The sequence below is a fragment of the Labeo rohita genome, chromosome 9 (assembly GCF_022985175.1).
Source record: "Labeo rohita strain BAU-BD-2019 chromosome 9, IGBB_LRoh.1.0, whole genome shotgun sequence".
NCBI classification, from domain to species: Eukaryota; Metazoa; Chordata; class Actinopteri; order Cypriniformes; family Cyprinidae; genus Labeo; species Labeo rohita.
This window is the reverse complement of record NC_066877.1, coordinates 16388355-16402922: the sequence shown is the minus strand read 5'-3', so window position 1 is coordinate 16402922 and position 14568 is coordinate 16388355. Positions and strand designations below refer to the sequence as shown.

Here is a 14568-nt window from a genome sequence, read left to right as displayed (position 1 = left end):
CCCTATGAACAACATATGTGAATATGTAGACCTATTGTTTAAATCAAATTTATGCTTTAAAAGTAGAGTAACCATAGCAGTTTTTATCCATAGTATGTACTTTAAACGTCTACGTTTTGCTTCAAATGGCGTCATTGACAATAGTATTCTATAAAAAATTTTTGCATTCCGATTTTGACATCAAAAAGCACAAAAATATCTTTTCCTCTATTTCCATGGATTTTACCCGTTTCCCTTCACTTGTTACCAGTGTTTTTCTGCCACTGCGCGCCGCTGCAAGTGACGTAACTGACGTCTACTACGAATCTGTCTATGCGAATCACGTGGCGATCAAGCATTTCAAGCAAGTTGTCGCAACGGCTCTGAGACTTATCAAACTATGACAGCTAACTCGGGAAGAGTGCTCTTTCCTTTTCGAGAAACTGGAACTTAAATTGGGTCTGAGTATATAAATTATCCAGACGGTTTCATTTACCTCAGCACTGTGGGATGTCTACTGACAAGGTAAAGTTGATTAAATTTGTATTTTCGCCTACAGTCGTTTGACTGTATTCCTTTGCCTGTTTATTAAGTAAGGAATAACAGTTACTTGACGACGGGCCGTTGAATTCTTAGAAAATAATGCACACCCGAGGTGGTGATGATACAGCCACGACTGCAAATCCATTATTTTATAAGAATTCAACGGACCGAAGTCAATTATTCAGCTTATACTACGGTTACCACACCCCAAGACATTGATCAGATGATATATTTCAAGGCATTCGTCCAGTTTTTGTCCTTAAAACGCTATTGTAAGTAGGATTAACGTTAATTTCTTAAGCAGCTCATCCAACACCTCCTTTGCTAATTCCAAAACATCTAGTTTAGAACTAGAACGGCTTGAGCCGTTGATAGCAGACTAATGGAGTTAATAATGAAGTTATTAGAAAGACAGACAGCCAGAGAGAAAGAGGGAGATAGAGTTCGTGAATGTGAGACTGTGCGTCTCTCAAAAGTGATTGGCAGCAGCTTTTCTACTAATAATGAAAGTTCATTTTCTTAAGGAACAGCGCCGTTGTTATTTCGTTTGTGAAAAAATGGCATGTAGTTTTTAAGTTGTTAATCATCAGAGCAGCGCTAACAACATTATAGCGCGTAAATCTCGTTTTAACCTATTGTTTACTGTATTTATTTGTTTGGTCAGTATTGTTGTGGGTTTTGGTTATTTTGAAATAACTGAAATCATGTGGCGACGTCATGTGGTCATGTAATGCCCTCAAGAGCTGCCTGGAAAAACTTTCGTCGTGTGTTTCCCTGAAAATAATTGCTCACCTTAGAACGTTCGTCAGCCAATCAGATTCAGGCATTCAGCGCCCCATAGTATAAAGTTTATTTATATATATTTTTTTCATGTGTTGTTATTGCAGCCTTATGTTAAACTGCTTAAAATTACTTTTTTCCTCATCAGTCCACACTACATGCACCATAAAGACAGCAAAAATAGAATTGTCACAACTTTGTAAATTTATTAAAAAAAAAAAAAAAAAATGTAGTGCACTCATTTCATAAGTATTCATACCCTTCTATAAGCCATTCTTGCTGTGTGCTTAGTGTCATTGTCCTGTTGGAAGGTGAACCTTCTTCCCAGTCTGAAGTTTTGAATACTCTGAGTTTGTTGTGTTGGGCTTTCCTTCTACTCTGATGAGTCCCTCAGTCCCTGCCGGTGAAAAACAGCCCCACAGCATGAGGCTGCTACCACCACACTTTACTTTTGGGATACTACTGTGCAGGTGATGAGCAGTGCCTGGTTTCCTTCAAACATGATGCTTAGAACTGAGATTTATCAGACCAGATAATCTTGTTTCTCACAGTCTGAGGGTCCTTTAGGTGCTTTTTGGCAAATTCCAAGTGTGTTTTCATGTGTCTTCACTGAGGAGAAGACTGAGTTTTGCCACATCACTAAAGCCCAGATTGTGGAGTGTTGCAGTGATATTTGTCCTTCGGTACGTTTTTTTCTATCTCCACATATGATCCACTAGAGTGACCATCAGGATCTTGGTCACCACTCTAACCAAAGCTCATTGCTCAGTAAGGAAGAGTCCTGCTTGTTTCAAACTTCTTCCATTAAGGGTAATGGAGACTACATGCTTCTGTGAACCTTCAATGCAGCATATTTTTACAGAACTCGTCCCCATGTGTGGCTTAAAGCAAACAAACAAATGTTTGCAGTGGGTTTTGTGCCAGATAGTGATGTAGAGGAAAATAAAGTCAAATGCAGCAGTTTATCGCTGCAGCGTGTATGTGGTGATGTTCACACTTGTTTGAAGAAACATTTTTGTGTGACACAGGCACATTTCAAACAAGTTCTTGAGTCACATTTTTTTTTTTTAACACTAGTTGCTAACAAGTTATGCTTAATGGTCAACCAGTGGTGTGAGGTAGGAGCAGGACTGTTTGCCAACCATGGAAAAAAAAATAGACCTATTCCAATAGTCCAAAGCCAAGCATAAGTGGTAATGATAGCTCGAATACTGACTTGAATACTGCTGAAAGCTGCTTTTTTAACCTTTGCACAAAAGTTATGTTCTTGATATGTTTTTAACAGAAAGCATCCTACTGATTTATATTACTGATGTGTGTTTCAGATGGATAAAATATTCAAATTACTTCAGAAGTTCAGGCTGGATAAATACTACAAAAAATTCATCGATCTTGGGATTAAAGAAGAACTGGATTTCTTTGACAGCGTCAATGATATGACCTTAAAAAGCATGGGTATGAGTTCTGTTTTTAAAAAGTTGTTGTTTGGCTTATTTTAATCTGTTCAGTTAGTATCTGTTATTTTGATAAATCATAATGGATGACAGTATACAAGATGGTGTCAACAAAGACCATTTTAACTATTAGCAAAAAAAAGTGCATTATATTGGGACCATGTCATAAACCATATGCACTCTCCTCTCATGAAACTAATCACCTCAGTATTGAATATTACAGGTAATTTTCTTTTTGTTCTGTTAAAAGATTTTTCACAAGCAGAGAGGAACCGGTATGACAATATGATTGGTTACCTACAAAGGATTGGCAGTGCACCAGTTCCAGAAGGAATGCCTGTAACGAAGTCACTTAATTCATTTCATATATCCTACCGATTTCCAAAATGTCCTGGAATACAAGAGATCACAGGTAAATCTCTACAGCACACACTTCATAAACAGTAGTAGTGTTGTTTCTCATGCTAACAGACAGTTTTAATAATAAGGGCACTGAGAGATGTCAAACAAGATGCATATGCCTACATTAGGGCCCTATGATTTCCGCGATGCAGAAAACATGGACGGAATCGCGGAATCAAGTCATAAAAATGGAATTTACTAAATAACTCGGAATGTCACGGAATTTGTCAAAGTCTGAATTAATTAATACACTTAAATCAAATGCAATATGGACTAGTATCTGTAAATATTACGCTGCAAAAATACCATTTAAATGTGACTTCTGCATGTTCTGCGTGTCTCTGTTTTAATGAATGGAGCAGACCAGCGGTTTTGTTTACTACACACACTGAAGCGCACAAGATGCTCTTGGTGATTTCAGCATTTGACCGTTCCATTTTACGAAAACTAGCGTCATATCATATCATATAGAGGGTATGCACTGACGTCACTTTCCCACCGGGACACGCCCCCTCAGCCGAACTGAGTGGCAAAAGAACCTTCAGCATTAATGGATTTATTATGGAAGATGCGAAAATGCGAGTAAAACAAACGATAATCAGTTTAAAAAAAAGGTTGCTGAACTTGATATAATGTTCCTGACAACTTAACAAATATCCAGTGGTCAGTGGATATTGATGCAGCCAAGAATCCTGTTTTTTTACTGATTTTGACATCGGGGAAAAAAAATAAAGCAAATTTGCCTGTGAACTCATTTTGTAAATACAAAATAGGTTGGTCTAAACCCTGGTGATCACTTATATCAAATGTCATATATGTCGTCATATTGTCCAGCTGAGAAACGTATGTAGTTTTTGTCAGTGTTTATTTAAAAACATCCAGATATGTAGAATTTAAGATGGTAAATAGTTAGTTGATGAGTTGTCAATACAATATACTATAATACAATATATAGGATATGATTTTACTGCACAATTCAACATATTAACATAAAATGATAACTGAAAATCCGTGTTTCGCTGCCTGGAGACCATTTGTTTCTTTGAATTGCAGCGATTCATTTGCTTCTCTTTTCAGTAGCTTTCAGCAGTCTGTAAAAATATACCTCAGGTTTCTTGTCAAATCTATTTGTACAGTCAATCGCAAAGCTTGTTCTGTTTTTAGAGGCGTTTTGTGTGTTCTGTCGCAGCATTCACGTTCAAACCAATGCTGCCACTCAGTCTTTTTGCCACTTAGTGGGCGGAGCCGCATACCTTCTATACACACAGAAATGTAAAGGTCGACACGGCAACCTGTCAAAATAAAAGTGTGATTTAATTTTCAATAATTAAAATATAAATTAATTTTTTATGCCTTCGTTTGATGACCAGAACATTAAAATACACAACACAGAATTTCTGAGGGTAAAAAAAACTTTTCATAAAGCTATTTTATGAATAAACTTGAATAAATTTAGTATGCATTCAAATTATTAGACATTCTAAAACACAGGATTTGAGAACAATAAAACACGGTGAGAAAAAATAAAACATTTCATAGGGCCCTAAACATGTAAATTTTGTTAAACCTTTATTAAACTGATGTGAAATTGTATATGTTTCATGATTTTAATTAATTAGATATGCTCTTTAATTAAAGGGGTTAATAAAACACGGTGAGAAAAAATAAAACATTTCATAGGGCCCTAAACATGTAATTTTTGTTAAACCTTTATTAAACTGATGTGAAATTGTATACGTTTCATGATTTTAGTTAATTAGATATGCTCTTTAATTAAAGGGGTTAATAAAACACGATGAAAATGCGAGTAAAACAAACGATAATCAGTTTAAAATAAAGGTTGCTGAACTTGATATAATGTTCCTAACAACTTAACAAATATCCAGTGGTCAGTGGATATCGATGCAGCCAGGAATCCTGGTTTTTTACTGATTTTGACATCGGGGAAAAAAAATAAAGCAAATTTGAAAAAATAAAACATTTCATAGGGCCCTAAACATGTCATTTTTGTTAAACCTTTATTAAACTGATGTGAAATTGTATACCTTTCATGATTTTAATTAATTAGATATGCTCTTTAATTAAAGGGGTTATCAGATGCAAACTTCACTTTTATATGTTGTTTTAAAATTAATGTGTGTTGGCAGTGTATGTACAAATCCACCCTATGATAAAAATCCATGCAGTGGTTTTTAATTAATCTGTAAAAATAATATTCCCTTTTTCAAATCAAGCCATTCTCAGATGCATGTTGGTGTGGCGTCACACTGCCAGAGGCTGCTTCCACAATAGTTGATTGACATGAGTGGCTTACCTCAGACCCACCTTAAATCAGCTGTAACAGTCTGACCTCCATCGATGCTGTTACAGGGATGTAAGTTGGACAAGAATATCTCCGATTGAGCAATTGAGGTGTTGTGTTGCTGGATGTAATAATGAACATAGTGGTCGTCATTTACTCCCGACATCTGAGCCGCATCTCTGCAATCACCTTTCCTAATAACGTGCTAGTTAGCTAGCAGTTAGCTAGTTAGAGAAGAAAGGGGCGGGGCGAGCAGAGCTTATTTGCATTTAAATGAGCAATCCGTCAGAATGGGATGATTTTTGCAGAGCTCATTTTGACAAGGTAAAAAGGGTGTTGTTTTACACAACCACTGAGAATTTTTAACCAAAGTATATTATGGACTTTTCATTAAGACCCTAAAGAATCATATCAACTTGTGGAAAATGGGCATCGGATGACTCCTTTAGTGAAATTTAATTTACCATTAAAAATGAAAACAGAAAAAATGGAATTTGGAAAAAAAATAATAAAATTGAATTTGGGAAAAAATAAAATGGATTTCATAGGGCCCTACTAAATTTAAGTACACATATCGCTACATTTATTCAAAGACTATAGAATACCCAAGATGTGTCACTTGTATGTCACTTAAATGGGGAAAAATGCAACACTCAACTTTTAAGAGTAAGCAAATTGATATAAATTTTTGAGCAGACCGAAGGGTAAAGAAAGAGGAATATGGAAAGAGAGCTGTTTTAAAAATTACTGTAAACCACTTTTTAGGGCTCGAGCATCGATGGTGCAGGACCCCATAGGAATTGCTTAGATTCTTCTCCAAAAAAATACATGTAGCACACCAATACCTACAAAAAAAGTCCCCTGATATGAAGTCCAAAACCCAACAGGAAAGCTTTTTTTTCCCCCCATTTCAGGCGTTGTATTTAAACAGACTCCTCCTAGAGATTTAAACAGATCAACACCAAATTTGGTCAGTGTAATCTAAAGCCTTTTGTGACATTAAATTGCGAAGATCTTGCGTTTTCGTTGAAGGGCGTGTCCATGGCAGCTTGACAAACTTCAACGTTTTGCCATGAAAAAGGAAGTTGTTATAATTCAGGCATACAATGTCCATTCTGCCCTAAACATCACATGATTGATAAGAGTCCTGACCTGAAGAGATCTACATACCCATATTCAGTTATAGTCATAGTGCCACCTGCAGGCAAAAGGAATTGACATGTTTTATTCTGTAATTCCTCCTCCTAGAGATTTAATGACATCAACATTATATTCGGTCAGTCTAATCTAAAGGGCTTTGCAATGTTAAATTGTGAAGATCTTGAGGTTTCTTTAAAGGGCATCTCTGTGGCGGCATGACAAAGTTTGTTGTTTCGCCATGGGAATAGAAGTTATTGTAACTCAGCCATACAATGTCCAATCTGCCCCAAACTTCACACGTTTGATAAGAATCCTGGCCTGAACACATCTAAAGGCCAATATTCTGTTATAATCATAGTGCCACCTGCTGGCAACAGGAAATAACTTGTTTTACACTAACTTAAACATACAATGTCCAATCTACATCAAATGTCACATGTTTATTAAGTCCTGGCCTGTAGAGATCTAAAGACCAATGTTCAGTTATAACCATTGGAGACAGAATATGTCATGCTTTACACTAACTCAAACATACCATGTTCAATCTGCACCAAACTTCGTATGTTTGATTAAAGTTCTGGCCTGAAGACATCTACATGCCAATATTCAGTTATAGCCATAGTGCCACCTCCTGGCATCAAGAAGTTTGGCACATATAATTGACTTTGACATATTCCTCCTCTACTGCTTTAAATGCATATTGCTCACCATTTCCTAAAGCCACCGGGTGGTGGTGAGCCTGGGTGTGAGGGCACTTTCAACACTGTTTGCAGCTTTAATCATTTAACTGCTTTTATAAAGTGGTCACCTTATAAGGTTTTATAAAATGAACACAAATGTAGGTTACCATGGTTTCCTGAGAAGGTGAACAAGATACAGCGTCTGGAGTTATCCAATAGGGAATGCCTTCAGGGTGCCTGCAAAAAATGTAAATCACAAATTCCTTAGTGGAGCCACTCCCAGAGCCCAATAACTCTAATTGCAAGAGAAGGTATTTTAGCTTTGATGCTCTAATGCAAGGGAAGCCCTGGCCTTTACAACCTTCCGCCCTCCCTTTCAGGGCAGGTAAAAATGGCTGCCCATTTGGGTGTGTGTTCATGGTGTATGTGTTCAATACTCACTGTTGTGTATGTGCACTTAAATGCTTGACATGCAGAGCACAAAATCCTAATGTGGGACACCATACTAGTCTACATGCCACTTTCACTTTACTCATTCAGGGAAGGATGGAAAATGAAGCAATGTATTTTTTTGTAAAATAAAAAATAGAAATAAAATATGGTCAGATATATTGGTAAAACAAATGCAGTAGAAAGGTAAGCTCCCTTCTGCTGAATTCCCATTTGGTGACGGACGTTAATAAGTGTGAGTCAGGAAGAAATGGAAGGCTCAAAGGGGACTGACGCTCATGGTTCACCAGGAAGCATTTTTCCAAACAACCACGAGTCATTTCCCATTTCTTACATGTCCAGGTCGAGTTTAACCTGTGCGTGGGACTGTCCAAAACATCAAGCATTTTCCTGTATGCAGGGCTGGCGGGGGTGGATGGGGTGGATTCAATCAAAACATCATCTCCCCGAACGCTTCCGGTTCCTCAGAAGTTAATGATGTATTTTGCAGGTGACCTCTTATACTCACAGGGGCTCCGCTCATTATATATAGACTGCTGTCTGCCAATATGTTGGGTACACATGTTCAGACATTGGTGAAGCTAAAGGCGTTAACTATAGTGTAAACTCCAGTTGCCGCTTCGTAGATCCGCTTCAAAATGAACAGAAATGTAATAATTTGTTGTTGTAATAATGTAAGAGGTATGTGTTTATAGCGTATTTTACAATGGATTTAAAGCTAGTTTAGCCAATCCCACTCAAGGTCCAGAACTATCCATTTTAAAATGTTATTTTTTTGTCTAATAACCATTGTACAGGTCTAGATCCTGCACAAAATACAGTGGAGGACCTGATGCTGCGAATCTGCCATGAAAACAAGGTTGACAGAAACATGTCTGTATGCCTTTACACTGCTGATGGTATGCCTTTGACCGATGACCCCTTTTTCAACACATGTGAGTATTCAAATGTTTTCAAACGTTGTTTTATTTCTAATATAGAGACAGTTGTTTCCAATGCTAAATGTGATGTCGTCTTTGTTAAAAGTCTATAAGCAGCTACAAAAAAATCAAGGAATGATTACTCATTGATGTACTCAGTACAAATCTGAAGAAAAAAAAAAAACAATTGTTTGTGTTATTTGTTTAGTCAGATTGTCTATAGTTGTGAATTAAAATAAGGTTAGGCAACATTTAAGTAATAATCAATACAGAAATCCAGATCAAAGATTTCACAACTTTTCTTGATACTTTGACTTTCTGGCTATTATTCTGCTCGTTTTTCACTTAAAATTAAAATAAAATTTCTCTGCATGCTTTCTATCTTTATTATTAAAGGGTCATTGAATGACAGGCATATTGCAAGTGGGAGCGAACTGTATGCCATATTTACACGAAGGGAAAATTTAACAGAGTTACCACCGACACAAAGACAGGCCAACATCAGAAATGAAGGACCAAGTGTCATCCGCTGTCACATAATGTTACAGGTACCACTACTGATGACTTCAACCAAAACAAACCCATTAGTTTCACATTTAGAATGTAATGTTGTTAGTGTCAAGTGTAGAAAAGACTAAGCATGGTTGTTACACTTTTTGTTTTTGCTTTTTCCATTAATAGTGTAATAATCAATTGTAAATAGAAGAATCTACTTAACCTACTTGAATCTACACTCTGTAATTTAACGTGATATTGAATCAAATCATAAAACACAAGTCAAATCCTTTATATTTGTGCAAATATATTTACCATTTCTCCAGTCACTTCAGGAGGATGGTGCTCATGCATGAAAGTCATAGTTAAACTTATCCTGTGTTACAACCATCCGAAATCTCCTCTGTATCAACATCAGTCATCTTGTTTTTCTTATATTTGTTCAATAGGGAGACTTTGAAATCAAAGTCGACTTTGAAAGTGATACATTGAGAGATGTGACACAACGGCTTTCTCTCGAAAGCAGTATACCAGCACCAGTTCTTCACATCAGGTCACTGATGATCATATAATTGAGATTACATAATTTTTTACACACACACACACACACATATATATGTATGTGTATAAAATTGATATATATATTAGGGCTGTCAGTCGATTTAAAAAATGTAATCCAATTAATTACATGATGTGGCAGTTAATAATCTAAATCAGAGGTCTTCAACCTTGTTCCTGGGGACCCACTATCCTGAAGAGTTTAGCTACAACCCTAATCAAACACACCTGAAGCAGCCAATCAAGCTCTTTAAGACTGCTTGAAAATTGCAGGCAGGTGTGCTGAAGCAGGTTGGAAATAAACTTTTTGGGAGTGGGTCCCCAGGAGCAGTGTTTTTTTATCTAATTAATCGCAAACTAAATTTGGCTCTGCAAATACCCTTAAAAATTTAAAGCTGTTTTTGTGTTCGTTAAGTGTCAAGTAGATATTACAAATAGTAGCCTTAGAAAGAAATGTTTTATTTGATTCAATATAAAATTTATTATACAAACATTTAGGCTACAGCAGACTAACATAAACTCTGGAACATAAAAGAACATAATTTGAGAGTCATACATGATGACAGATGACATCCTTTTAATGTTGTGTTTTTTTTATATTTTATTTTTTTTGCAGCATTAGCATTAGCTGTTAGAATTGTTTTGGCTAAAGGTTGCAGGCTTGCCTTCTAGTGGCTTTGGTATTTTCGTTGGAAAAACTGAGGAAAAACAGACTATATTGTGTTTAAAATGTAACACAATATTAGCTTATTATTTACTGACGTACAGGTCTAGGGCAGGGCCAGCCAGTGCGTTAAATGCGTTATATTATTTTAGTAAGGTTTTTTTTAACTAAGTTAACGTGTTAAACTGACAGCCCTAATACACACTCACACACACACACACACACACACACACACACACACACACACACACACTGATTTACAGTATTGTTTAAAGTATCAAAATTCTTTTAGTATTGTGTTTTCCCAGGTTAAATTTGTTTTGTTTTCTTTTTTCCCCACAGAGGTGAAGAGTATAATCACGTTGACAAACTAAGTGAACTTGGAATCACTGAGGATTCAGTTCTACAATTCTATCTGTCATCGTATGATAACGAGAAACCAAGTCCAAGTCTTCTCTTCCAAACAGATGTCAGACCGTCAGTGAAGCAAACAAAGAAAGGCCTAAGTGTTTTTCTGTCAACGCTGTATGCCGTTGTATGTTAAAATGCTATCATTTCTTTTTTTTTGTCAAGGTTTAATGCTTGCAGAACTAGAACCTGAGTCACCTAGAAAGGGTGAATCCAAGCTGCAGACTAATCGTAAATGCAGTTTCATCCACAAAAAGTGCCTAATACCTATGTCATTATACTCCTATGTGTCATATCAAAAGTTTCATCTCAGTTCACACTGGAATATTAGTCGACACAATCAAAGAAGTGAGTCTAGTGAGAAGGTTAACTTTCAGAGAATCTAGATTGTAGAATCAAGAGTTCAACTGTGGCCAATCATGTTTGTGTTATTTGTATAGTAGAAGCTACTTTATCGCTTATTTGAAGGACTGTTTGATTATTTATTTATTTATTGGTTGACTTTTGATGTCGTTAGAGACATTCACACTGGTAAGATGATCTGTATCTATGGACACTTCAGTACCCAAACCATGATAGTGGAGCCAACTGATCTACAAACTCATGTAATTACCTATAACTGTTTCTTGACAGCAGGTTTGAGGCCAGCAGCTCCAAACTTCAGATAAAACATACTGCTTTATTTTTACAGTGCAACTATTGGTAAGATTTTCTGTCTTTTGTCTTATTGTTTAGAAACTTAAACACTGTGGAGACGATTTCAAGAAAGTGGTTGCATATATTCGGAGACTGAGTGGATGCAATGCTTTGGCTCAGAGTTTGTTCCAGATGATCTGTAGGAACTTCCATGTAACTAGAAACCAAAAGGTTGGTTATATATTGTATATTATAAAGTGTGCAAATTTTTTCACAGAATGGGGTTGAGTTTTGCACACTGATATAAAGTGAATTATTGCAATATTATCTATGAAATATTTGTCCAATCATAAATCTTAAAATAACTCCTTTATATTTTCTTTTCAGATTGCTCTTGTTGAGGGTCTTTACTTTCTTTTCCGAGAGTTGTTACCAGGTCTTAATGAAAGATCAGGCCCAAAGGTCATCGAAGATGGCAAAGTTTTTGAATATGCAAATATTTGCTGGGCTTACTTGATTGGTCAAGGACAGGTATGTTTTTTTTTTTTTTTTTTTTTTTTTGACACAGCACTTCATGAATCAGATCAATCCAGTAGCATGAAGTACAAAATAACTAGACAGTCTTAAATGACCACATATTTTCCAATAACTAGACAGTAATGTGCATCTTAAAAACCAGACCACATGAACATTTAAATTTAAAAATACAGTTTTCAAGTGGCAGTTTCAGAATAATAAAAAAAAAGGTAAATTGGATTTTATATTTTTCAAAATTTATGTATTAACATTTGTAATAAATCACTATTTTTTTTTCCCCCTCGGCTCTTCTGAGTTAAAAATCAAATTATAAAGTCTGAATTAGGAGATATAAAAAAGTAAAAAAGAAAAAAAAAAGGTCAGAATTGTGAGAAAATAAATAATGTTCTAGCACTGCAAAATTAATCAAATTTGTAATCGTGATTACAATTACAGATGCCACAATTATGTCATTGTTCAAAGGCACAATTACAAAAAAAAAATCCACTTACATTATTCTGCTTTCTTAAAGGCTTTTTTTTAAAGTTCACCTAAAAAATTAAAATTTGATGTTTATCTGCTTACCCCCAGGGCATCCAAGATGTAGGTTTCTTCAGTAGAACACAAACAAAGATTTTTAACTCAAACCGTTGCAGTCTGTCAGTCATATAATGGCAGTCAATGGGATCCACAGCTTTGAGAGTCAAAAAACATACACAGACAAAACCAAATTAAACCCTGCGGCTCGTGATGATACATTGTTCAGTTTCTTACACAGATCGATTGTTTTGTGTCTTTAGACTTCAATGTATCATCACAAGCCGCAGGGTTTAATTTGGTTTTGTCTGTGTATGTTTTTCTGACTCAAAGCTGTGGATCCCATTGACTGCCATTATATGACTGACAGACTGCAACGGTTTGAGTTAAAAATCTTTGTTTGTGTTCTAGAAACAAAGAAACAAAGTCGCCTACATCTTGGATGCTCTGGGTGTAAGCAGATAACAATCAAATTTTAATTTTTGGGTGAACTATCCATTTAAGATGTGTGGGTGTGTGTATTTTTCCTACAGGTTATCTTAAAGGGGTCATCGGATGCTAAGTTCACTTTTTCATGTTGATTGAACATTAATGTGTGTTGGCAGTGTATGTACAAATCTACCCTATAATGATAAAAATCCATGCAGTGGTTTTTAATGAATCTGTAAAAATAATATCCCCTTTTTCAAATCGAGCCGTTCTCAGATGCCTGTCGGTGTGGCATCACACTGACAGAGGCCGCTCCCACAATAGTTGATTGACATTAGCGTCTTACCTCAAACCAGCTGTAACAGTCCAACCCTCATTGCAGGGATGTAAGTTAGACAAGAATATCTCCGATTGAGCGATTGAGGTGATGTGTTGCTGGATGTAATTATGAACATAGTGGTCATCATTTACTCCTGACATCAGTGGATTACGTTTGTTTGTGAAGGGAGTGCGGCTCCCGATCTACATATATCCGTCTATGTTCGCGCGAGTCATTCGTGATCCAGCTTCACTTACAGAAGAAGTGAGTATAAGGGTTTTTTATGAATCTTTGCGATCGCCTTTCCTAATAATGTGATAGTTAGCAAGTTTAAATTAAAGTAAACAGGCTCCTCTCTCCACAGAGAGAAGAGAGGGGTGGGGTGAGCAGAGCTCATTAACATTTAAAGGAACAATCCCCTCAGAATAGGATGATTTTTGCAGAGCTCATTTTGACAAGGCAAAAAGGGTGTTGTTTTACACAACCATTGAGAATTTTTAACCAAAGTATATTATGGACTTTTCATTAAGACCCTAAAGATTCATATCAACTTCCGATGACCCCTTTAAGGTTTTTTTTTCTCATTGTTTTAATTTAAATTTTTTTACTTTATTATATTTAAAGAAGAAACTATATATAAAAATGTGACATGCAGGTGCTCATTCAATGTAAATTTTTATTCAATTTTTCGTTGACAGGATAGTGGTTGTGCTCAGACTGGAAACTAAGAATGAAATGAATTGTTCTACCTATTAGATTGTTTTATTAACGTCTACACCTACCCCAGTAAAAAACAGTATTGTTGTTGTACAGTGTGACAAAAATAATGTTAGATTGATATGCGCATGCCCAGTAGCCAGAGCTGTATCCCTTCTAGCCTTTACCCGGAACAGTGGAGATGAGACAGGAAGTGAGTGGGAGAGAGAGAGATGGGGGGGGAGGTGGGATCGGGAAAGGTCCAAAAGGCGGAATTCGATCTCGGGACACCGGAGACGCAACTGCACCATATGTCGGCGCACGGCCCACAAGGCTATTGGTGCCGACCATTCAATATAAATTGTAATAATGGGAATTAATAATCGCAAATACAATGTCAATGGAATAATCGACAATTATGATTTTTGTCGTAATTGTGCAGCCCTACAATATTCTAAAAAAAAATGTTAATAGTAATAGGTTTAAATAATATTTCATGCAATAACTGCAGGGCTAATATAGTACGTCCCCTATGAACAGCATATGTGAAAATTATGTAGACCTATTTAAATCTTATTTATGCTTTAAAAGCAGACTAATCATAGCAGTTTTAATCCATAGTATGTCCATTTAAACGTCTGCGTTCAGCTTCAAATGGCA

The 14568-nt window shown here is 36.1% G+C and overlaps 1 protein-coding gene across 3 annotated transcripts in view; it reads left to right on the top strand.

Annotated features, from left to right (window-relative positions):
• Positions 1 to 342: 342 nt before the first annotated feature.
• The window catches only part of LOC127171432 (uncharacterized), a 28381-nt gene continuing 14155 nt past the window's right edge, over positions 343 to 14568 (top strand). For all 3 annotated transcript variants that reach the window (XR_007828514.1, XM_051120092.1, XM_051120093.1), the window contains exons 1-9: positions 343 to 504; positions 2628 to 2757; positions 3007 to 3168; positions 8528 to 8665; positions 9047 to 9198; positions 9595 to 9698; positions 10710 to 10902; positions 11511 to 11642; positions 11799 to 11942. Coding sequence is in view for 2 of the 3 variants with exons in the window: in XM_051120092.1 (XP_050976049.1) it covers positions 490 to 504; positions 2628 to 2757; positions 3007 to 3168; positions 8528 to 8665; positions 9047 to 9198; positions 9595 to 9698; positions 10710 to 10902; positions 11511 to 11642; positions 11799 to 11942 (1170 nt within the window). In the remaining variant the exon portion in view is untranslated. The remainder of the gene's footprint in view (positions 505 to 2627; positions 2758 to 3006; positions 3169 to 8527; positions 8666 to 9046; positions 9199 to 9594; positions 9699 to 10709; positions 10903 to 11510; positions 11643 to 11798; positions 11943 to 14568) is intronic.